The following is a 25297-nucleotide window of genomic DNA, read 5'->3' on the forward strand; positions in this document are numbered from 1 at the left end:
GGTTGTCATCGCGCAGCTGCAACGACGGTGGTCGACCGGCTAACGGAAGAAAGGCGTCAGTGAACGGGGTAGCACTGGCCCGTGGAGCAGCAAGAGATTCTCGCGACGCGCGACGCGCGACGGTCAGAGTATCTGGCTAGGTTGTCCGCGTCGCGTCGCGGCAAACTGTGCGCGCGAGAGTGCGTGGAAACGATCGTGCCGAGATCGAGACGAGGTTAACGCGAACGAAGAAACGTCGAATCGACGATCTCGCGAATCCGCCGACAGGTTCCGCGAGGACAGGTTGCGCGCGATATAAGGCGTTTATCGGCTATCGGCGAGGAGAGGGCGTGCAGCGGTGCCGTACGGGGTACCGGGGGCTGGGAGCGGGACGGGCAGGGGGCGGGGGTGGGGGAGGGGGGAGGGCAGGCGACGGAAAAGGATGTCGATGCGCCGCCGGTGGTCGGTTTCGGGGGTTGACTCGCGCCGCGGGGGCGATGAGAGCACTTCCCTCCGCCCTGAGACTGACCTGCTGCCGTTCCTGGCTACTCTTGCCGATCTACCTGCTCTTCTTGGTATCCGGCTGCAGCTGCGACGCGCGACCGGGTCGCCTCACCCGCGGACTACTGCCAGGTGATGACCTGCACGCTGCCAACTACCTCAGCGACGACGACGTCGATCTCTATGACGACGAGGAGGACTATCCCGAGGAGAATATCACGGCGGGTGAGTGTCGTACGCGTTTCGTCTTTCGCTTTACGCGAAACTTCCATCGAATATTCTTCTCGGTATCGAATCGATTAACGCCGACTATTACGCGCGTCCGGAGAGATCGTCCAACTATCTATTATGCACGGCTCGAATGGTGTCCAGGGAAAGGAATACCGTCCGAACATCTATCGATCGATCGTAGGACAAATCGGTGAGAGTTTTCGCCTGAACGCGACACGCGTCGAAAAAGAGGCTGGCCAAGAAATGGCTGGACCCGGTAGTCGCCGACCTAAATTCGTGGCTGGCCGGCGACACCCCTTAACAATTTACGACGATCGCGATCATTTTTACGGAAGATTCTTATTCGCCGATTGTTTAACGCGCTTTCGCGATCAAGGACGCGCGTGTAATTTCAATATTTCGAAATCGATGAAAGCGTCCGAGAACCAACGGAGAAATAGAGATACGCTTTCCAAAGATTACGAGGAATCGTTCGAGGATACTCGAGCGAAGATTAAACATCGGGGCTCTTTACGAAAGTACGTTATCTCGTTTTCTCGAGAAACAGGGACGATCGAACGATCGAGTATTCGCGTGTTCGCGTGCGCGTCTATACCTCGAACAACTTGCCTTGCCTTTTTCGCGCCTGCTCGATACGCGAACGCGCAAACACCTTACTCCAGAAGCTTCGCTTTAACTATAAACTGTTTTATTCTTCGTCGATCGGAAATTTTGCGCGTTAATTTATCGATGCGACGTTTCCGCCCAGATTCAAATCCATGCTAACGTATCCGAATGGATAACCTTCGAAAAGCCTCGTTTTACGAGACAAACGATTCGGAGGTTTAATTTCCGATTAAAAAGACGGAAGAAACAAGATCGGAATTGAACGTACCGAAGAAAGCGAAATAAAAAGAAGAGAGAGAAGGGATGTTGCACGTCGAGGTTTGACGAGTGCGCTTGCGCCAGCGAGTCATGGAAGAGAAACTGGTCCTTCTCGATTTTCGCGCCAACCACGCTGCCGGTATTGATTTTAATGGATGCTGCAAGCTCTTCGGAGTCCGCATGTGGGAGTTTGCACACCGCCTGCAGCTGCGTGAGATTCAAAGAGATTTCTCTTTCTCTCTCCTCGGCCCTGCGCTACTAAACCAGCAGGGAAAACGAGAACGAGAGGAGAAACAAGGTTAAACGAGCGAATCTCGTGCGTCATTCATCCCGGTTCTCGTGCCGATTCATTCACCGTAGAAATATCCATAACCGAGCTACGAATTAAATCGATACGCGTTCTTCTACCGGCAGCTACCGATTCCAAGCATCTTCCGTTCGTACACCCCCGATCGTGGCAATTTAACCAGAGCATATCGTGTTTCTCGCATCGGATAAACCGGCGTGGCGCGGCGATCGTATACCGCAGTTTCACGGATATCGATCGATCCGAACAACCCATTCTGCCGGAGACTCGATGGCAGAAGGCAATTCGCGGACAAAATTACTATTGTACGATAATGTACGAAGCTTAACCTCGCGGGTAGCCTTAATTGGGCTACACGCGAGAACGATACGCTTCTGAACGTTTGCCAAGAAAGTTAATCGTTGTTACGAACCCTCCTTGAATACAGGCTCGCGCCACGGAACATTTAATAAATGATACGACGCGATTAGCGAGAGGAATATCTGGCGCAGTGCCTAATTCGGGAACGCTCGCAATTAATTTAAACAATAAGTTGATCGAGTGCCAAGGAAACGTTTCTACGAGACCTAAGTAAAGAAAACCTAAGTAGAAATATCTTTTCGACGCTTCGAAGCGAAGCCTGGATAGAATGCACGACAATAGGTTCTTTCGCTCGTTAATCGTTCAGACTGTACGCGCATTCATAGCAGGACAAACGAACGCCTACGACAACGGACAGTAGCTGCACGTGAAACGGCAACAAAGGCTCGTATCGCGGCACGGAATAATGCTTCGAAAGAGGCTCACACCTCTATCCAACTATACAGCCGCGATCGATTTTTCCATCGGCTAATCTTAAAACTTAACTAATCTTCAAATTTACACCTTCGATCGTATATCGAATCGACGGTATACGCGTATATTTTAAACAATTATAGGCGTTAAAATATCCGCGACGAGGTACGCATATTTTTCCGAATAGAATAGAATAGAATAGAATAGAACAACTAATAGCGGCTATTTAAGGAAGAGACCCGGTATCGTTAGATGTTCCTACATAATCTAGTCCAGCGAAAGCTATCGATTTATCCTGGTTTTCGTTTCAGCGAAAGGACAGTACCTGGGCTCGCCGTGCGACGTCTCGTGTAATCCGGAACTGCAGCATGTGTTCTGCGACACGGTCACTGGTCACTGCGAGTGCGAGAAATTCTATCCGGTTCGTCTTGGGCCTAGCAAAGGATGTGCCAAACGTACGTACAAGCATTATGCACGATACTCGTTCTACCTTTAACTACCTTTAACTAGGTTAATTCCGATATGAAAACTCTCGTGAGCCGGACCGGTGCAGGAAAACAAACGTCGACGGCCACCAATTGTTTCCTCGTCAATGGACGTTTCGCGTTTTATCCGTGTCTGTCGATTCTTTACGAGTCTCGACTCGATTAGACTCGATTCGTTCGTTATTTCGAACTTGTTTCCCCGTTCGAATCCAACTTGTCGAATCCGTAAAAACATAATATTCTAATCGTTCTTCGAACATTTAGCAACGATACGGCGAAAGGGCAGCGAAAGAGTGACTGCTCGTTCAATTTTCCAGCTAAAAGACTCGGAGAGCAATGCTTCTATCGCGCGACTTGCACTTTTGCGGATCAACACTCGACCTGCACCCAAGTTCAACACAATGCAGTGTGCGACTGCGAAGAGGGTTATCACAGGGTCGTTTTGTCCAGGCCTAACAAGAAGGTGTTCTGCGCCGAAGGTACACCGTGCCAAATCCTTGTCAAACTGACCTAAACGAAACTCGTATTCGCCTTACGATTTACGATGGATCTTACATTTTCATTCGACGACGCGACGTTAATTTCGATTGATTTTCTTGCGCGATCGATTTGAACGTTAGCTCGCATTTTAGTCGAGTTAACGGTAGACGTTATCCCGATTAGATTTTTAGGTATAACCAGTTTTATCCGAAGTTTCTAAAGCGATAATTTCTTGACAGATCTGGTGCTGATAACAACGGATATTCCAACGTTACTCTGCATAGCGTCCGGAATAGCGGTATTCACGGCAATGATATGTTTCGTGCTGAAATTGTTCAGTCGTGCGCGATATTCGAGGCCACGACACTATGCCAACGCTAATCACGCACCGCCCATGCTGTTCTCCAGCGACACAGGTGAGTAACGTCGTGCAACGGATTCATCGAGTCGACCGACAAACAATCTTGTACGCGTTCGTCGTTCGATATCGTTATAATCCACTGGCTGATGCTCGTAATCGCCGCGCGGAAGAAAGTTGGCTCGCGTTATATCCCATTAAAGGAGTCACCCTCTTCGTTGTAAAATCAATAACGACAAGTATCGACGAACGACTACGTTCTCCTCGAAGACTTCTATTTTCGTTTCGCCCTATTTCGCTTGGACGAACCTTGAAGGGAATCTCGGACCTTGTACGGCCCTGATCGACGCGGCGAGCCGCACCCCGATACGCCTCGTCTAGTCTCGTCGTTCGCAACATCTTCCGTTTGCCGATCAGAACCTCCTACGTTACACGGACACTTATTTTGTCTCTTTTAAACCGAATCCCGAATTCCATATTTTGCGTGCATAGTTATCTATTCGTTTCTGATTTAAACACACCCGACCGAAGATCCTGAATGATTCTCGTTCTGCGATATTATACAGTCGTTAAATCGGTACTAACGGTATTAATTCTATCGACTGCATCGACCGAATGATCGTCGATCGGTTCGAAAGATACTGTCATAAGAATTGCTAATAAAAACTGTTCCATTAAGCGGTAGACTTCTATTATACTGTCATGCCAAATGGCATTTTCGAGATGCTAGAGAGATGGAAATTTCTCGCTTCGTTAGCCGCGCAACGGCTAAATTTTCGCTACAACGATCTCGGCGATGGCCGTGGCAATATAACGGGAGTCTACCATAACCCAGACTCGATCCAGATGTCGAAGAAGGTGTAAGAACCTTCGTAGAAGAAAGAATAAGAACTTTGAGAGAGACAAACGACCGAAGAGAGCGAATTATCCGCGTAAACAGCGTGATTCGGCTGGAAGAAAAGGGACGTAATCGAAACGATCCAACAGGTATCCCGTTGACGCTTCACGGCGGCCGACCATCCTCGCGTTCCAGTCAAAGAAGCAGCACCGGAGGACCGTTGACGTACGCGTTCACCAGGAGGCCAAGCAGCGGTGGTAGCCGTGGTCCTCTGGTACCAGCGTCGAGAGCAGGTGCGGCACGTGCCGCCGCCATCTTGCTTATATCGTGTCACCTGCAGGCAACCAAAGGCGGGAACAAGCATCGACGTACCCTTAGCGACGTTGCTGAGGGATCGTCCGACGGCCTCGGTAGACGATCAACGATCTCTTTCTAAAAAAAAAGCTTTCCTTCTCTGTCTTCTTTTCTCTCTATATCACTCTCTTTGCATCTCTCTCTCTGTGTCTCTTCTTTTCTCTCTCCTTTTCTCTCTCTTTGTCTCTCCCTCTCCTTCTCTCTCCCTCGTCTACACGCATACAGGAACACGCACACTTCGTTTACATGAAAACTTGCGTGTCCGTTTCTCTACTCCTAATCTTTTCTCTTCTTCTTCTTTTTCTTTCGAATCTCGTTCGAATGATTTGTCCAGATAATCGCGTTCCATCTTTTCTCCTCTTTCGCCGTTCATCCACTACACGAAGGTAATTCTATGCGCCGAATTCCCACATGGGTAATCGCACTGTTCAATCTCTACGCGTTTCATTAAACAATCTCCCGATGATTAATTTTCTTACTTTCTTTTTTTCGTTTCTATAAGCTCCTTGTCGCGTATTCTCTTTCCTATTTGGCTATTATTTATCTTCCTGGCCGACATCAGTGACGAAGAAGAATACTGTCGCTGTTGCGTAGTTGTTGTTTATCACAATTTCAATAGCCAGTTCTAAACGCTCGAGCAGTTTTTGTTTCTTGATTTTACTTTACTCGTCCTTTACCCGATCATCGTCTCTGATCACGATCGATAACGAATCGATTCGTTCGAGAGCGAAACGGATAAAGGAAAATGTACGCGTCCAAATTCCTTTTTTTCTCTCCGCGAAGACATCGTTACAGCATGTCGTTCCTTTCTTCGACAGTTTTCAACATTTCCTCCGACGACGGCCATAAACGGTGCTACCCAAAAACAATCCCAGTAATGTCGAAGAGAAAAGTATATGTCTCGATCACGCCTGTCGATCGTATGTCTCACACATTCATCTTAAATATCTATAAAAATAAAATGAACACGTACACATACGTGTGGCTTGTCGATAATCAAACACAAAATGCTATTATACATTGTCACGTGAAACGATTCTAATGTGTAACCTAACAACATATATATATATATATATATATTATTAGCCACATAAATATATATATATAAAGTGCTGCACGAGTGTGTTACGAGATAGCAAGATGGCAGCGGCCGATTTCGTTGCTCGTTAACGAACAAACGTTCTCTGGTAAGACGTAGAGAGACACGAAATCTTTACGCACTAGCTAGCTCGCTGCACACGCACGAAAAATCAAGTAAAAAAGAGAAACCGATTAAGAAGAAAGCGTCAGTTCGCATGCGAGAGCGGCAAGCTTTTCGGGTGCTAAATAACGTATGTCGTATGTATGTATATGTTTTTGTATGTCGATTTTTAATGAGACGCGACAGCTTGAAGGCCTTAAACCGGCACTTGAAACTTCCAATTAAGCTTACTTCCTTTTCAGCTGGCTTTATTCGCTAGCTGCTCGGTTAAATATCGCTCCGCGAAACAGCAGCGAATAAAAAGATTACACGAAATACGTATACGTAGTAATTTTGCTTGATCGTTGTTGCTTCGTCTCATCTGGAGAGCTTACGAGAATCGACGCTTGATCCAAGGGATTATTTGAACCTCGCTTTGCCTGGCTAATGATTCTAGAAAAAAATTCGTCTGTTCGCGCGTCGCACAAACGATTTCGAAATATCGCCAGTCTGACACGAATCGATTCTTAACGAATTTTAATAATTTCGATTACGCTTCCGAGCCTTCTCTAACGAAAATTCGCCCGAGACTTTCCATATTTCGAAATCGATAATTCGACGTGCAACGATCCAATGACAATACTGCCCTTCTTACTTCACATTATCTGCCTGTCCTTCGTTTATTTTTCCGTATTCTATGCGCTTTACATGTATGTATGTACGTAGAGTTCCAGGAACTATCGTTGCTTTCGAAATAACAATTGGAGAATTTGATCGTATGCGCGGCATACGAACGTGAGCCATGTTCGGCAGAGAAAAAAGGAGACGTTTCATCGATATTCGAAGGTTCGAAAGACCGAGATAAGGAGGACAGAATAGTCATATGCGAAACACCTCGAAGAGACACACCGACTCGATCCGCTCTAGATGTGCTTGCTGAAAATCGACCAACAAATATACGATACACGCCACGAGCGATGCTTCTCTTTGCTTTTCGCGTAAACTATCATCCTCTTTTATCTGTACTCTGTATGCAACCACGATGCACGCGCGTCTATCGTCGCTCTGTCTCTGTCTGACCGCGTTTTACGTTCGCTTTTCGTCGAATCGACCGAGAACGCGTACACCCGCAAGTCTTTGCACCACCGACACAAGATACAAGATTCCGCTTATTCGGAATAATTACTTTTCTTCGAATCAACCTCTCTACACCGACTCGAACTCGAAACGATTAACTCGATTAATAAGAGTATTTTCGATCAACCGGTAAGAAAATAATATTCGTTCGAAACACAAAACGAAGCTTTCGTCTGTGTGTGTATGTGTGTGCACTTGTTGCACGCTGAAGAAATCGCATCCGACGCGCACTTGACACGACACAGATTCTTTACACGATAACGATTTGCACAATCACTCGAACACGATACACAGCGTCGAAGAACGCCGAGCGTTCCTTTTTCTTCGTTTGTTACGAACACGTTATTTTGCACTCCCGATTCCCTTCGATTCTCCAACCCACTCGAACTCCGTTCGTCTCGCGTTTCGAATATTCCACGATCGGTGTCGATCGCGACGACCCGTTTTATCCAACTATGCGAACAAATTGCGATCGTCGAGCTTTACTTATCAACGAACAGTCGAACATGGCCTCTTACGATAATCCAATTATTCGCTGTATATTCGAATGCCGCTGGAATTCGGATTTCAATTTCGAGTAACTGAATTATTCGAATAATCCGAATTATTCGGATAATCCGAGTTGGAAACGAGCTAAAGATTCCAATTGGTTCGAGAGGATAAAAATTCGAATGATTGAACTGCTCGAAATTGGCGTATAAACAACCGTATATAAATCATAGTACCCTATCGTTAACCGATAGCCGACGAGTAATAGACGGATGAAAAATATCCACGCTGATATTAGTCGAGCAGACGCAATTAGATCCCGTATTTTCGATCGAATTCGGAGGCTAGCTAACCGAGCCGTAGCATAGCGAAAGAGAGTAAAGGGAGGAGCGGTTGCATCTATTGTACCAGACCGAACTGAAAGCGATCCTTGTTTCCACTCTAGGTTCTCGTCGGCCTAGCTTAACTTCGGTTCACAGTTCGACATCTTCGGCGCGTAGTTACAGCGCGAGGAGGCTCGAGAAGGAAAGGAACGAGAAGGAACAGCGACAAGCTCTTCAAGAACTCAGGCTAGCGAAACAAAGGGAGCAACAACAGCAGCAGCAGCAACAAATTGCACCTACACCTAGTCCTAGGACACCTCATTCCACCGATGAACTGTTGCCCTCCGTGGAGGAAGGGAAAGAAGTATTTTATAACGAGGTACCTTCGACAAACTCTTTTATCTTTTATCTAACTCTTTTATCAAAATTAGCGTGGAACAGGTATACGTAGCAATCCAGCAGGGCTAGAAAAATATTTCGTCGATATCTGTTGAACGCCAATCTATTGGTCCAAATAAATCGCGGACAAAGTAAACGAAACGAATTCGAATAAAAATATTTGTTCAAATTAGCAGGTACCGACAACATCGGACACGAGCGAAGAAACAGCCGCAAAAACGAAAGCGACGGCGATAACGAGCACGAACGTGAACAGATTCGGTGAAATGGTCCCGATTACAACCTCGACAACGTCCATCTTCGATACGAGCATCGCACCGCGCGCGACCGGTGATATTTTTCAAGTGTAGTTGACAACTAACGATAGGAAAAGAACTGGTCGCGAAACGAAATATCGCCAGCAAAGAAGACGATACGGTTAGTAGGGAAATAAATGGCTGAGAAGGAGAAGGTCTCGGTCTCGCCTAACCGAGAACCGTTCGAATAAATACGCGAACGCGCTTCGATGTTGAAAACAACAGCCATAGATAAAACGGGTACGAGAAGAGATCGTTGTTTGCTTGTGCCACGCGCGATGGCCTACAATTTATTCTAAAATATATGTTTTTGTTACCTAGTCAGCTTTCAGCGACAAGAATAACGATAATAGGTCGAACGAAGAACGTTTGGCTCGTTCGATACGTTACGTTGAAGAGTACTACACCTCGCGAGGTATAGGTGCAGATATTCCAAGTTGTACCTGAATATGCTTGCCGCAAGTTCGTTCCACGAGGGATTGCCACCAGCGAAACATTCCTTGTCGCGACGTTTCGAGTCGCGTTTTCGAATGCGATACGTTCGAATTTTGATCGTTCGCCGAACAAATAAGTACGTTGCGAGTCGCTTTACGAACAGGGAAAGGAACGGTAATGGATTTTTTACGGCTTCAACTTTTTAAGCGTTTCGGACCGATTTCGGACTCGACGATCAGTCAACTTGTTTCTTTTATTTAACACGATAGAGACAGAGGGAAGAGTTTTTCCGAAATTGAACGACCCTCGGTTCAAGGATTCCGCGTTCACCCTTTAATTACACATATCAACTTACATCGAAGAAATATCAATTTTTTCTTCTTCTTCCTTCAAACGGTGTTCTCTCCTCTAACGCTATGTATACTTTTTAAACTCGCCAATTTTTCGACCATGTTTTTCTCCTCGAGCTCTTTCTCGATCGACAACTTTTTATCGTACATTGTGATCACATATCAATCGAAACGGTTGAAATTGTCCGAGAAATCTTCAGAGAAGAATCGAGAAGCGATCGAACGCGACACGATGTCAAAATTAATATATCGCTTATTTAACGCTTTGACGGGTGCAAAATTCCTGGAGACCTTCGATACTCGATACGGTTATCAAAATCGACAAAGGTAAACTGACAGGAATCATCTACCGATACGATTACGTTCGAAAGTTTTACGTTCGCGCTTTATTCGATTCTATCGAAAGGTGACTAATCACGGAAAGATGCGATAAAAATGCATCGACATCGTAAACATCTGTTGGACGAAACGACTTTACGAACGCGTCGGTCATCAAACAGTTAAATACGATCAAACGGAGAACGTATACTATAACGTATAGAGATAACGACGGAGAAGAAACGATCGATTTACGTCGAGTTTGTCTTACGCGAAGATACATATGTACATAAGTACGTTTAATAAGTACGTTTTGTTAGCTCGAGCGAAACTTTTTGCGATAGAAAAAGAGCAATTGGCAGGGCATTCTCGAGTGGGTCGAGGCTAAATATACCTCTAATCTTAGATAAATCGTTAAAAAGAATAAACGGACGAAAAGAGATAGAGAAGCTGGTGCTTGCCACGTGTCGCAACGAAACGAAACGAAACGAAACGAAACGAAACGGAGCGAAGCGTCTGGTACCAGGACGTCGAGAAGATCGTGAGATCTTAGTAATTATCATTGACTCGCTTACCTGCGATCCGATCGAAATTGCGTCGAATACCAGTCCGACTTTCAGCCCTTTCCGTCGCCTTTCCCGATAAACTGTCTTCTAACTGGAAACTCGGAACATTTACGACCAATAGAATCCAACCGAAACGCGGACGCTAACGACTTTTCATTTATTTATTAACGGTTGGCTTGAATTTTTAAGCAAACCTACTCTCGTTTCAGATTCGTCGACTAAATTACGCGATTAATTATTTTTCGTTTCGTCGTTGATTTAATGCCGTACGGTCACGATACGCCGCGAATCGACCTTCGAATTACCTATTATTCTCAATTACAACGAGTACATCCGTTAATAATAGAAAGTCCTGGAACGAAACGTTTCGTCGAAATCATATATATTTAAACCCCTTGCCTTCCAACGTCGAGCCTATCACCGATTAAATCTTATCTAACGGAATATCTTTTTTTTCTTTTGTCAAAAGTTTAATTACTAATTTATAGATAACAGTCTCTTTATTACTATACATGTATGTAGAATATCTTTCTACGATTATTCGTTAATCGAGGGAACAGGAAAAAATTCGGATTCGACCGCTATGACAAAAGGTAAGGGGTTAAAGTTACGATAAAACATACTAACGCGTCAACGGCCTGGAATACGGTATATACATTATTTTCTCGAAATCTCGCGACACGTTTCGCGTAAAAGCGAATCGAAATTGTTCGGTACGATTTATTCCCCCTTCGAGTCGCTTGGCTCGCCAAATGTAAATTGTAGTAACGAACAAGAAAAAGAGAAGGAGAAATCGTTGAAAGCAAATTATATATATTCTATATATACATATTCTAATATTATACGTGTATATACATATGTACGTAAGAAGCCGATCATGCACGAGGGGCTGTGTCGCGTTTCGCGGCGAACAAACGAAACGAAACGAAACGAAACGAAACGAAACGAAACGGAAAAAAAACGTGTATCGACGTCTCGTGTTCGAATAATTACGCTGCCTTTCCCGATCAAATAAATAATAATTAACGAAATAAATTGAAAGAAACCCCACTATCCCACCACCATCACCACCACTACCACCACCTCCGTAATTAAAGCCACGCAATAAAACGGCAAACAGAGCGAAAAAGGGACAAGCAAACAAAGGCGACGAAAAAAGTAAAAAGGAAAAATTCAGCCGATTCTACGTCGTTACGTAGGCCTAGTCGAGTCTAGTCCGTGTCTACACAGAAATCGAGCACTTCCGTGGGAAAATTTGTTAATTCGCCTCGGGATATTCTTCGAAATATTCGTTCGATACTCCGTTTAGTCTTTACCGAACGATGTATCATACATAAAAAAGTAATATTACTAACGAAATAAATTAAATTACTTTTATTATTCGTAATAGGATAAGGTAAGAAAAGCGTTAATTTTTTTTATAAGCTTAGAACATGGAATTCGAGCGCATTCGCTCTCGAACGGTTTTTCGGATAAACATTTCTGTACACGCTAGCGAATCTCTACTATCTCTTCGATAATATAGAAAACTTGTATCTTTCGCGATGATCGCACGATGGGATCTCTATACTGTAGATTTTCGAGGAAGAGACAAGAGCAGGTTTAACCTCTAGAGCTTTCGATATGCTCGCACGATAACTACCTACTACGTATGTAGACGCGGACGAGGCTTCGAGCGATCGTCGTTCTACGATTCTACGAAAAAAAAAAAGTCAAGCACGTTTAATAAAAAATTGCACGTCCGATTTAACGAATCGCTCACTTTCGAACGACCTCCGTTCGTTGTTGACGGAAATGAAATCGCGTCGTCGAACAATTATATCGGGCCAACTCGGCCAAACACCTCATCGTTATTATCGTCACCGTGCCATCTTCATCGTTATCGTTGTTACCATTTATTATTGTTATTATGAATCACGATTGATTTTCTGGTGCGCGGGCAGTAAAAAAGTGAAATTTTCTCGAATATTTAACTCGACGCGTACATAACGATTCTATGAGGGTAACGGTAAATGTTCTCTTCTAACTCTTTTACCTTAAATTACCATTAATATCCCATAACGATACAGATCGATATGAAATATTGTCCGCCCACCAAAGAATTACATCGAAACGATACCACGTTCGACTCGTAACGCCGCGCCGCGCCGCGCCGCGCCGTCTGATTTCTAAAGGGAAAAGCCAATGAAATAACGATGCTCGATGTTTCAAACGTTATTGTTTTATCCCATTTTAAATGTTTACTGTATGATAAAATTGTAATATAGTCGTTGGGCAAATAAAGCTCTTTTTCGATATACATATATACACAGGCACTACGCGTAATTCTCGAGGGACGCTTTGCATTTTTTACACACGAATAATACTTTCGGAATTGTCGAAATCTCGAAAAAATCTTTTAAGCGAATTGTCGAAGCTATTAAAGGCTTCGATGACCTCGATCCTATCCTTATCAAATACATCGAGCAATATGAAAATTGCTTTCGACGGTATAAATTTCTAACGTTTCCATCCATTCTGTATGAGCTACTATCGTATATGATCTCGATCAAGATCCACCTAGAAACAGATTATTCCAGCTGTTTTCCCCAGACGTCTCGACGACACCTCGTGTATCTGAAAATGGAAGAAGAAATAACAGTTCGAATAGAAGAGAACGCGTCGAAACCTGAACAGAAATTGAGTCCGATAACGTACGTATCTTGGTTGCTCGGTGTCGGAGTAGCTCGACCACGAAACTCTCCGAAATCGGTTACGATCATCCTTCGTTTCATCCATTTTGGTGTATGTTCGGTGATCGTCGCTTTCAGCGCGATGGATTTCGTTAATTTTGGCAAAGTGTTCACCAGCAAACTGTTCGAAATCATGTACTGGATAAACGAGACAGTATGTCACGTAGCGTCGTATTATTACGTCTGTCACGTGATACATCATTACGATAAATGGCCCGAATTGATGAAGAAACTCGAATCGTTGGATCTGCATATCGGTAAAGAAATATCGATCGATGACGGATCAGTGATGATCAGACAAATTCTAGCTATTCTGACGGTCTGCCTTTTCGGTCCTGTCTCGCTGATCGTTCATGTCCTTTATTATTATTTCACCGCACCGGATCAGATTTTCGCATCGGATTTGTTGCTTTATTACACGATCGCGCAGACGCTGGTCAATAGTTTCGTGTTCGACGTTATCGTCTACATGATTTGTTTGAGATTCAGAGCGATCAATCGAATGATCGAGAAATTGGACGAAGGAGATGGCGCGCATTGGACCGCGTTCAAGATAAGAAGAATCAGACGGCTGCACAACGGTGCGTACCTAATCGTACAATTTCTATCTTTTCCGTTTCTAACTCGACTACGACCTAGCCTTCCTTTCGACATAACTTCCTCCGCGTAATTACTGCTTCTTTTTCTCCCGTCGCGTCGGAACGACAATTTTCTATTAATCGACATTTTTTAAACGTTTACTCCACTTTTCCAGAATTATGTTCCATAACAATGTCCATAAACGAGATTTACGGTATAGATCTGCTGATATGTTCGACTAATTCCTTCATAATGGTCGTCGCAAAGTTATTTAGAATTTATATGAGTGCCGCGGAACACAAGGACGGCTTCATATTCATAAATAACGTCATCTGGATGATCTACGGAGGCCAATTCAGTATAATGTGCTGGGTCTGCACATTGACTCACAGAGAGATAAATAAAATTAGTTTATCTATAAGCCAATTTGCTTTGAATGTTCGACGCTCGGCGAAATTCGATAGACTTACGTTTTATAATAATTTTCGGAACAGAGAATCGGAACAATTAGAAATCTGTGGAGATAACGCCGTGTTAAATTTAAACGGTTTCGGAATCGAGAACTTGCTCAGAACAAATTTTGAACGCGAATGCGTCAGGAACGAAATCAACGACTTCTCCTTGCAATTACAACAATATCGTATCGCATTTACGGCTTCCGATTTCTTCGAAATGGACAATTCGTTGCTTACAAGAGTAAGTGTTGCTCGCTCTATCGCGAAGAATATACTTGGGAGCGATATTAATTTCGTCTAAATTATTTCTTCAGTTTATCAGCGTTATCACTACGTACTTGATTATTCTCGTCCAGTTCTACAAACCCGAGCATTTTTGAAGAATTACCAAAAATATACGAAAATACGAATACGAGTATGCTGCCATGGAAAACGACGAAAAAACTACTCAACTTTTCTTTTATGTAACAAATTCTATTTAATTAAATTAAAATACTATTACAGAATTACAGAAAAAAGTCTGTTCTCAAAACCTTTGTATATTACACGTATTTTAAGAAAGCGTAGAAATATCGGTGATCATGACTGTACAAAAATATATGTGTATGTATATGCGTGTTAAACAACTAAACGAAAACGAGAAATGATAAATGATAAACGAAATATGACGGTTTCGGTGCTATGGACGACGATGACAATTTAATCTACTTCTTCGATGGTTGGTCCGCCACCTGCGCCTCCTCCAGGAGCAGATCCTGGAAATCCACCCGGTGCACCACCGCCAGCTCCCTGATACAATTTCGTCACTATAGGATTGCAGACGGACTCTAACTCCTTTTGTTTATCCACGAACTCTTCCTTCTCGGCCAATTGATTCCTATCCAACCACGAAATCACTTCGTTGCATTTGTTGAGAACCTTGTCTTTGTCGGATGGATCGATCTTATCTTTCACCTTCTCATCCTCCATTGTACTCTTCATGTTGAAACAGTAAGATTCCAAAGTGTTCTTGGCGGATATTCTCTCCCGTTGTTGTTCGTCCTCGTTGCGATACCTCTCTGCTTCGTTCACCATCCTTTCGATATCTTCTTTCGATAATCTACCCTTATCGTTCGTGATCGTGATCTTGTTCTCTTTTCCAGTCGACTTTTCAACGGCAGAAACGTTTAAGATACCTAAAAAAAAAATAAAAGGCGACAATTCGCATTTAGTACAGTGATCGTGGCACGCGCGAATTAAACGAGCTAGTCAATTCGCTAACGGATAATCGAGCGAGTAAACAATTTTTTCTTTTTCTTTTTTTTTTTTTTTTTTTTTCAACAAATTTTTAAGAGAGAATATACCGCGGACGTGCTTTCTTCGGGACTTTGGAATTTAGATCGTGACAAATTGGTAGGTTTAAAAAACAAATATGGATATCAAATAAATACGTACCGTTCGAATCGATATCGAAAGTAACTTCGATCTGAGGAACCCCTCTAGGCGCAGGTGGAATACCGGTAAGCTCGAATTTTCCTAGAATATTATTGTCTTTGGTCATGGCTCTTTCTCCTTCGTATACTTGAATCAAGACACCGGGTTGATTATCCGAATAGGTGGTGAAGGTTTGCGTTTGTTTGGTCGGTATGGTCGTGTTCCTCTTGATCAAAGTAGTCATTACACCGCCAGCTGTTTCGATACCCAGGGACAATGGCGTGACATCCAGTAACAGCAAATCTTGAACCGCCTCGGACTTGTCGCCGTGCAAGATGGCAGCTTGCACAGCGGCTCCATAGGCTACAGCTTCGTCCGGATTGATGGATTTGTTCAACTCTTTGCCGTTGAAGAAGTCTTGCAGTAATTTTTGAATCTTTGGTATTCTAGTCGATCCACCGACTAGTACGATACTGTGAACTTGAGACTTATCCATCTTAGCGTCCCTCAAAGCCTTCTCCACGGGTTCTAGGGTACTCCTGAACAGATCCGAGCAAAGTTCTTCGAATCGAGCCCTGGTAATGGAAGTATAGAAATCGATACCCTCGAACAGAGAATCGATTTCGATACTCGCTTGCGTGGACGAGCTCAGGGTTCTCTTCGCTCTCTCGCAGGCTGTTCTCAGTCGTCTGAGTGCTCTCTTGTTCACGCTCAGATCCTTCTTGTATTTCCTCTTGAATTCCTGCTCGAAGTGATTCACCATACGATTGTCGAAGTCCTCTCCTCCAAGGTGAGTGTCTCCTGCCGTCGATTTCACCTCGAAGATACCATCCTCGATGGTCAGGATCGACACATCGAAGGTACCACCTCCCAGGTCAAAGATCAAAACGTTCTTTTCGCCCGATGTCCTTTTATCTAAGCCATAAGCGATCGCTGCCGCGGTCGGTTCGTTGATGATTCTCAAAACATTCAGACCAGCTATCGCTCCTGCGTCTTTCGTGGCTTGTCTCTGCGAATCGTTGAAGTACGCTGGCACGGTGATCACGGCATTGGTCACTGTCTTCCCCAAATACGCTTCCGCCGTTTCCTTCATCTTCGTTAGAACCATCGAAGACACTTCCTCTGGGAAGAAGGTCTTCGTTTCTCCTTTGTACGACACTCTGATCTTGGGCTTTCCTCCCTCGTTTATCACCGTGAACGGCCAATGTTTCATATCACTCTGTACCGTTGGATCATCGAAGCGACGCCCGATCAATCTTTTGGCATCTGTCGAACAACGGTAACGAGATTAATGTCATTTGCATTCGGAGAAATTATCGAGAAATTTATACTCGTCGCGAACGTATCGGAGAACGTATCGTTGAAATCCTTAATAACCTTTTGATAAAAAGACGTAATAACGATTTTAGTTTCATCAACGAACACAGAGAGTAAATTATACGTACAGAGTTGCGCAAGGTCAGTTAAAAATGCCGCGAGCTGTACTAACCGTAATATTTGCGTATACGCGAATGTCAACGACGAGTTATGTTTTTAAATATAGCGAATATCTGACCATGCCCAATGTAGAATAGTGTAATTAATTACGTAACACGCGCGAACGCTTTTAGCACAGAAAACAAAATACTGGCAAAGACTTGGATACGTTCGAGCACCAATGAAATAAATCTAAAAAATCATAAAAAATCTAGTTCTCACCGTGTGTACCCAGCGGTAACGTAGAAGAAGAAAAAGAAATCGGAGAAAAAAGAGATTTAAAATGTAGTTGAATTTACTTACCGAATATGGTGTTGGTGGGATTCATGGCGACCTGATTTTTCGCCGCATCGCCGATTAGCCTTTCGGTGTCTGTAAAGGCAACGTAACTCGGCGTCGTTCGATTTCCTTGATCATTTGCAATGATCTCAACCTTTCCATGCTGGAAGACACCCACGCAGGAGTAGGTTGTTCCTAAATCGATTCCAACTGCTGGTGCTTTCGACATGTTTGTTCGCTGCGAACAGAAAAATAAAAATAAAATCAATCAAATGTCATTTTCTTCGCGGCTATTTATCGTCGTTTCATTCGAAAAATTTCTAATATAACAAAGACCGAAGAAATTTCATACGATAACGAATACGGTTACGTTTATCGATAATTTGTTACATGGTACCGAATCGTAAAATTCTCTAAGTAAAATGGAATACTCGAAACTCTACGATATAATAACCGTTAAATCATTATAAGAATGAAAAAAAAAAAGAAAAAAATTATATAAATTTCCGGAAATATTCCGATAATGTTTAACAATTTTAATAATTCCGCCGATTTAACATTCAAGTTTGCAACGTAGAACGTGCGAGAATAATTTCAATTTGGAAATACGACGCAGTAAGACACATAATATGCACGCTATATGTAGTATTAGCACCTGTTTATTTAGAGCATAGCAAAATCATATGTCTACGCTGCAATTTTTAACAATTAACCACAATTTACGCGAAACAGAAAATACACCAACGAATATAGCTTCCACGATAGAAATCGTGTGACCGAAATCTGACAACACGAATTTACCGATTCATTTTCGAATTATGAAAACAATCGAAATTCAATGTTAATGCACTGTCGATACACTTTCGATAAAACGCAACTTCAACGCGACATAAATTCACCAAATAAATTAAACCATTACCGATTCACACTTGCACAATATACACAGATAAACTTACCTAATGTTTCGTTCGTTTATTGTTTAATAAATTATTCGCGTCGATAAAATACTTTGTAAGTAGTATCGCCACTGAATGAAGTTAATGTTCTTCGTTCGCTTGTCAAATTCTCTCTGAGCCGGAGGCGCACCGCGCGTCTTTTAATAGTCTGAATTTTGCGCTTCGAGAAGCTTCTGCGTATGACCAATCACAGCGACTCTGTGATTCAATGGCGCGCTGCCATTGACTCAGAAATCTCGATGTCTCTAGAACAGGGACAAATATATCGAAACGATGCTCAACGCTCAACGTTTCGTGAGAAAGAGAAAGAACGTTCGAGAAATACAGAAAGATACTGGAACATACGCATTGCATTCAAGATCTCGGTTATAATTAGCACATTCAAGTTCCCTTATGTATTTATTCCCACAATCATTTGGCCAAATTTACTTACGTTGTCCGACAGTATTGAAAATATCAAAGCGTGCAAATTTCATATTACAAAAATAACGCATAAACCGAATGTTACGTTCAGATATGAAAACGGTGAAACTTTTGAAAAATACTTTAGTACAAATGTACGTTCGCTTTATGCATTTATATTTATTTATTATTCGTTATGATGATTATTTTAGTACAGATGATTCTGGATCTTTTTCAACGTAATGTATTTACGCGCAGTTAAAAATTCGAGACAATTCGATGATTGCTCCAAAAATAACTTCATAAATAATTTATATTTACATGTTATGTTTTATTTACTTCTTTATAATACACTTTATTTTAAATGTAAATATATATATCCTAAATTAAGAGTAACAATTTATATCGAAGAGTAGATATAACCTATTTTAAAATCAAATATTTCAACGTCGCGTAAAATTTATTACATCGAAATACATTTACATTTAATTTTATTATATCCAAAAAGTATGTTTGATGTAAATATATAATTTCAACCGAATATTTGAAGATACTGACGAATGAAAACGTTCGTTATCGTTGAAAAAAGAATATTTAACGTCGGAACTTTCTCGAATTTATGCTCTGTTCGTAAATTTCCAGAATATTTTTATGGTATTATCTAAAAAATAATGCAACAACAAATAACAATGTAATTAGAGGAGTTCTATGTTATTTAAATTGGCAGTCGTCGTTTAATTGACATACTTGGATTTAACACTCAAAAACTTGGCGCGTCTACGGTATTTAAACGGCTTGTGCAATGCAACATGTTTGCATTATAAACACAATATAAATATTAGTTTAAACAAACATTCTTATTTTTTATTTTTTTTTTTTTTCTTACATCAAATTATCCAGCATCATACATGTCACAAATATTATATTTAATAATATTCGGTTCTCATTTCTCGGGAATTCCTCCAAACTGTGGACGTAGTTTCGTCAAATATGACTGCACCAGGAAAAATTAAGAAATTAAACGAAGTTGTAGTAAACAGAATTGCAGCCGGTGAAGTGATACAAAGGCCAGCAAATGCATTAAAAGAATTAATTGAAAACAGGTTAGTTGCAAATGTAAACAGAACAGAGTAGTCATACATGCATCTCTGTATATGCGTTATAATTTCTATAAATATTGCAGTCTTGATGCGAAAGCTACTAATATTCAGATTATTGTCAAAGAAGGTGGATTAAAATTATTACAGGTATTTTATATATGTATATATAGATTAAAGTGAAAATGTAATTATCGTAACTGAGCGTTAGATTTTTGTTCTCAGATTCAAGATAATGGCACAGGTATCAGAAGAGAGGATATGGATATTGTTTGCGAACGATTCACAACAAGTAAATTACAAACGTTCGAGGATCTTCGATCGATATCGACTTTTGGATTTCGAGGTGAAGCTTTAGCGAGCATTAGTCATATATCTCTTTTAACCATCACGACAAAAACTGCGGACGAGAAATGTGCTTATAAGTATGTATACTGGATATTTTCAACAATTTTTAAGTAGTGAAATATTACAATTTATCTGCTGGCTTGTTTTTACATCAGGGCATCGTATATCGACAGTAAACTTAAAGGACAACCTAAGCCGTGCGCTGGAAATCAAGGCACTACAATAATGATTGAAAACTTATTTTATAATGTTGCGACACGAAGAAAGGCTTTATCGAATCCAACAGATGAATTCAATAAAATTATTGATGTTGTTACAAAATATGCTATACATAATCCTAATGTGGGATTTCTGTTAAAAAAACACGGTGAAATAACGCCTCAGGTACATTAACGTATATATAATTTTAAGCTTGTTCACCTAATACTTGTAAACATCATTTATCGTATAGATACGGACTTTGCATAATTCGACTAAAATGAATAACGTAAGAATACTTTATGGTAATCCTGTATCCCGAGAATTATTAGAGGTGGAACTTGAAGATAAAGATTATAAGTTCAAAATGCATGCTTTAATAACAAATCCAAATTATACTAATAAAAAGATGGTGTTTCTTCTCTTTATCAATGATAGATTAGTTGAATCTTCTTGTAAGTTTCGTTATATCAAGACAGATTATTTTCATGTATAATAAAGTTAATTTTATAAGTACTTTATTCCAGCAATTCGTAAAATGTTGGAAGAAGTTTATACATTTTATCTTCCCAAAAAGACTCATCCATGGTGTTATGTATCTTTAAAAATTGAACCGCAAAATGTTGATGTCAATGTTCATCCAACAAAACACGAAGTGAAATTTCTTCACGAAGATGCCATTATTGAAAAAATAAGATTAAGTTTGGACGACAGACTTTCTGGAAACAGTGCCTCCAGAACGTTCTATGTACAAGCCCGATTACCAAAAGCAGATATTACTAAAGAAGTTTTGAAAGAAGTTTTACCAGAATACGAACAAGAAAGTAATGATAAAATGAAAAAGATTCGCCCTCAAGAAATGATTAGGACTGATTCGTCTAATCAAAAATTGGACAAATTTAATTTTACTATTCACACGGCAATGAAACGTGATAAAAATGTAGATAATATTCTGTCTGACAATTGTGCAAATAATGTAGTACAGAATAAATCGATCTCAAAAGAAACGGATAATAATAAAGAAGATTATGTTGATATTACTGAAAAACCAGATACTGTACAATGCTTAACATCAAATCTAGATGTTACAAACCAGAAAAATACATCAGCGCCAACAGAAGTAGTAGAAACGGAAGAATCTACTCCATGGAGTGATATAATAAATGATACAAGTCCGTCTGCATCGTCAGAATTAATATTATCTGGTATTTCTACTTTAGTTACATCAACTCAAAATGAGAACAAGTTAAATAACACGAACGACATCTTAAAAATTACCGATGATAATTTTGATGAAAGTATACTAAATAATTGTATAGAAGAAATAGATGAGTCTGTCAAAGGAAAATGCATTGACGTGATTGCAGACAAAGCGCGTAAACAGGTGTATAAATGCTTTGGAAATAAAAGTGATGTATCAGAGAAGGAAGAAACTATTAAAGGCGAAAAAGAAACACAAATTGACAAAACTGAGAAAAACAATGTATCTGGTGAAATAAAACGGACAGATGCACAATCTTTCAAAACTACTGATAATACCGAGAAAGATGATACTGCAAGTACGCACGAGTTCAAATCCTATTCGATAAATAATTTCAGGAGGGAAGTAAAGTTAACGAGTGTTTTAAAATTACGCAAAGAAGTAGAGAATGAGTGTCACGAAGGATTGAGAGAAATTTTATCTGATCTAACTTTTGTTGGTTGCATAGACGAATCTGCTGCACTTATTCAAAGTGGAGTTAGTTTATATCTTTGCAACACAAAAAAATTAGCGTGAGTATGATCTATTATTTGCTAAACGTTAGTAACAACTACAAGAAACTGTACGTTTCTCTTATTTAGGGAGGAGCTTTTTTACGAAATTATGCTTTATGACTTTGCGAATCATGGAGTTATAAAATTCTCAGTAAGTGCAAAAACAGTAAACAAAGATGCTATTTTTATATGCAAAATTATATTTATTTTTTTTTAGGATGCAATTCCTTTGTATGAATTAGCAATGTTAGGATTAGATACAGAAGAAGCTGGATGGACAGAAGAAGATGGGACAAAAGAAGAATTAGCTAAAAATGTTAAAGAATTATTACTGGAAAAGACAGATATGTTAAAAGAATATTTTTCTATTGTTATAGACAAAAAAGGGAACTTGAGATCTTTACCAGTATTACTAGGTAAATATATTTTCTAATGTCTAACAATCTGAATTTAGAACGTTTACATGATTAAGTACATAGGTAAGGATCAGGGTGGATCAAGTTCCTAAGTTTCGAAATCTTTAACTTGCTAAACTTTTAAATATCTAAAAGCCAAATTACATTTAAAAGTCTCTTTGAGTATACTCGATGCGGGATGTTGATGCTATTAATGAAGCTAAGGAACATGAATCACTCTAGATAAAAATTCTAACGACGCCAATGGTTTACATTGCTCCGTAAATGTCATTATCTATTTCCTTCTATTTAGAAAAATATTTTCCATACGAAGCTGGTCTTCCACTCTATATATTGCGTTTAGCTACTGAAGTAGAATGGTCGACAGAACAACCATGTTTCCGAACTGTCTGCAGAGAAACGGCAAGATATTACAGTCAAATGAATCCTATACACGATACTCACGATTGGAAGTATATTACAGAACATGTTTTATATTCTGCAATTAAAGAGAGTTTGCTTCCTCCTAAATATTTTGCACATGACTCAACAATACTGCAAATAGCTAATCTACCTGATTTGTACAAAATTTTTGAAAGGTGTTAAATATACTTAACAATTGGACATTGATCAAGATAAATTTAACTTTGCACAAAGTACGTAATGCGCTGTAACGGAATTGTAAAATATTAATTATATTGACCACGTAATACTATATTTATTTAGTTCATTAATATAGTGTAGATATTCTATTAAGATTAAACATTACTTTTTATATTTTTATATAGAAGCATAATAAATACAAAATACGGTACGATAAAAGGAATGATTTGTTTAACTAGCATATATATATATATATATATATGAATTAATAAAAAGAACAATTTAAATATATATTACATTTCTTTTCTCTTTTAATGGAAAACATAAACGGTCATTGATGAAAACAAGTTTACTTCTAATAAAATTTGTATACTTCGTTTAGTTTCAATATCAATCTTTTAACGTCCATGTACTCGGTAAGAGTCTTACATTTCAATTTGTATTACAGTATTTATGTTCCAGTATCGAAATCACCGACATTCTTTCAAGGATATACAACCAATCTAGTTTGAATTAATTCACATAAAATCACAATTTATCCCTTAGCAACACCAACTAATGCCGGTCTTACTACTCTTTCGTGTAGTTTGTATCCTAATTTTGATACAACTACAATTGTTCCAGGATCTTTACCTTCTACTTCCTACACAAAAATATAATACATATTACTGGCTATTTTAGTTATATATCGCAATTTAAGTCTATAATATATTTATCGTACCTGTTGAAACAATGCTTCGTGTTGATTAGGATCAAACTTTTCATTCAAAGGATTTAACGAAATTAAACCGTGTTTCTTGAACACCTACAAAATAGCAAAAACAATGATTTTATACATACATTTCACGTAAATATAATTCAATGCACAACAATTTCTTATTTACTTTGTGTAATTGTGCTTCTGTCATTCTTAAACCTTCGTATAAAGTTTTTAAATGTGGATTCTTTTCCGTGAGTTCATCCTTTGGTACGCTTTCTGTAGCTTTGCCTAAAATATCAGCTACTTCTAAAAGATCTTTACAAAATCCTTGAATACCGAACAATTTTGCATCTTCAATTTGTTTCGTTAATCTCATTCGTAGGTTTTCTCCATCCGCGAGCGCCCTTTTATATTTATCTTCTAACTCGTTTTTAGAAGTTCTAAGTTCTGCTAATTCTTTATTGAGAAGTTCTAAATCTACTTTTAATTTCTTTTCGTTTTCCATACTTTCAGATACTGATGTTTGTGACTCCCCACTCTCCGGTTTCTTCTGTTCTGTAATTGTACTATATTCTTGTTTCTGCCAAGAGATGTACATTGGCTGAGCTAACCTTTAAATTGTTAAAAAACATATTTATTTAATCATCTTTACCCTTTTAAGAGGAATCTTATAAAGTACATTGTCTACTAATATTACAATTTGTCTGTTGTCTCATTGTTTCTTATTTTTAAAATACACTATTTAAAATAACAGAATGTAACATAACCAAATAACTATCACACTTTATTTGATTTCTATAACATGTTAAAAGCAACACACATAATTCTAATAAATATGTGGTCATACAGCAAAGGAAAGTAACACGAAAGTTTAATAAAATTATTATTCGTTAATCGTTATTAAACGGTTTAACCTATATCTGTAAGTTACAAAACGTGTACAGCATATACACACTATTTTAATTTTACAACAAACCGTGTAACATGGAATCTTACCTAAATAATATATTTTTATTTATATTGTGTAAACTATCAATCGTGACACGAGTGAATCTTACTGCAACCGGTACCACAAACGATGCCATGGCTTTTTTAATTTCATAAAAATCAGCAAATGATGAAACACGACGATCCTCGTGCTTTATCAGGGGTTCTCAAACATCATCTGCGTCTTGAAAAACACGGTAAACATTTATCGTTGTGTTACGTAAAACATATGATGCAATGTTCTAAATTTTAAATTAC

At 40.0% G+C, this 25297-nt stretch overlaps 5 protein-coding genes across 13 annotated transcripts; 3 read left to right on the forward strand and 2 right to left on the reverse strand.

The window, feature by feature from the left end:
- The first annotated feature begins 386 nt into the window (after positions 1-386).
- Positions 387-12971, forward strand: LOC143265675 (uncharacterized). 5 transcript variants are annotated; one of them, XM_076539168.1, is made up of 7 exons: positions 387-705; positions 2968-3111; positions 3459-3620; positions 3861-4037; positions 4967-5227; positions 8423-8679; positions 8876-12971. In XM_076539168.1, the coding sequence occupies exons 1-7, from the start codon at positions 477-479 to the stop codon at positions 9047-9049; spliced, it is 1404 nt and encodes a 467-aa protein (XP_076395283.1). In that variant the 5' UTR covers positions 387-476; the 3' UTR covers positions 9050-12971. The 5 variants fall into 5 exon arrangements, with proteins under 5 accessions (XP_076395283.1, XP_076395282.1, XP_076395285.1 ...); XM_076539167.1 differs by having other exon boundaries at positions 391-705; positions 8873-12971; XM_076539170.1 differs by having other exon boundaries at positions 391-705; positions 4967-5110; positions 8873-12971.
- A 138-nt stretch (positions 12972-13109) lies between these two features.
- On the forward strand, positions 13110-15746 carry LOC105664240 (uncharacterized). The gene is made up of 3 exons (XM_012297929.2): positions 13110-13977; positions 14151-14671; positions 14745-15746. The coding sequence occupies exons 1-3, from the start codon at positions 13203-13205 to the stop codon at positions 14808-14810; spliced, it is 1362 nt and encodes a 453-aa protein (XP_012153319.1). The 5' UTR covers positions 13110-13202; the 3' UTR covers positions 14811-15746.
- On the reverse strand, positions 14884-18705 carry LOC100876336 (heat shock 70 kDa protein cognate 4). Its single transcript, XM_003708604.3, has 4 exons — positions 18555-18705; positions 17623-17836; positions 15865-17109; positions 14884-15605 (listed from the first exon to the last, which is right to left on the reverse strand). The coding sequence occupies exons 2-4, from the start codon at positions 17825-17827 to the stop codon at positions 15130-15132; spliced, it is 1926 nt and encodes a 641-aa protein (XP_003708652.1). The 5' UTR covers positions 17828-17836; positions 18555-18705; the 3' UTR covers positions 14884-15129.
- Positions 18555-25183, reverse strand: Roe1 (grpE protein homolog, mitochondrial Roe1). Of its 2 annotated transcripts, none has more exons than XM_076539187.1 (4): positions 25049-25183; positions 24237-24663; positions 24074-24157; positions 18555-19950 (listed from the first exon to the last, which is right to left on the reverse strand). In XM_076539187.1, the coding sequence occupies exons 1-4, from the start codon at positions 25135-25137 to the stop codon at positions 19900-19902; spliced, it is 651 nt and encodes a 216-aa protein (XP_076395302.1). In that variant the 5' UTR covers positions 25138-25183; the 3' UTR covers positions 18555-19899. The 2 variants fall into 2 exon arrangements, with proteins under 2 accessions (XP_076395302.1, XP_076395301.1); XM_076539186.1 differs by lacking the exon at positions 18555-19950 and adding an exon at positions 23634-23995.
- Positions 18989-24665, forward strand: Mlh1 (DNA mismatch repair ATPase Mlh1). 4 transcript variants are annotated; one of them, XM_076539150.1, is made up of 10 exons: positions 18989-19111; positions 19936-20059; positions 20140-20203; positions 20279-20478; positions 20557-20785; positions 20853-21054; positions 21127-22372; positions 22442-22505; positions 22572-22770; positions 23063-24665. In XM_076539150.1, the coding sequence occupies exons 2-10, from the start codon at positions 19947-19949 to the stop codon at positions 23353-23355; spliced, it is 2610 nt and encodes an 869-aa protein (XP_076395265.1). In that variant the 5' UTR covers positions 18989-19111; positions 19936-19946; the 3' UTR covers positions 23356-24665. The 4 variants fall into 4 exon arrangements, with proteins under 4 accessions (XP_076395265.1, XP_003708650.1, XP_012153322.1 ...); XM_003708602.3 differs by lacking the exon at positions 18989-19111 and adding an exon at positions 19600-19738; XM_012297932.2 differs by lacking the exons at positions 18989-19111; positions 20140-20203 and having other exon boundaries at positions 19920-20059.
- Positions 25184-25297: the final 114 nt, after the last annotated feature.

The sequence above is a fragment of the Megachile rotundata genome, chromosome 13 (genome assembly GCF_050947335.1).
Source record: "Megachile rotundata isolate GNS110a chromosome 13, iyMegRotu1, whole genome shotgun sequence".
Taxonomy (NCBI): domain Eukaryota; kingdom Metazoa; phylum Arthropoda; class Insecta; order Hymenoptera; family Megachilidae; genus Megachile; species Megachile rotundata.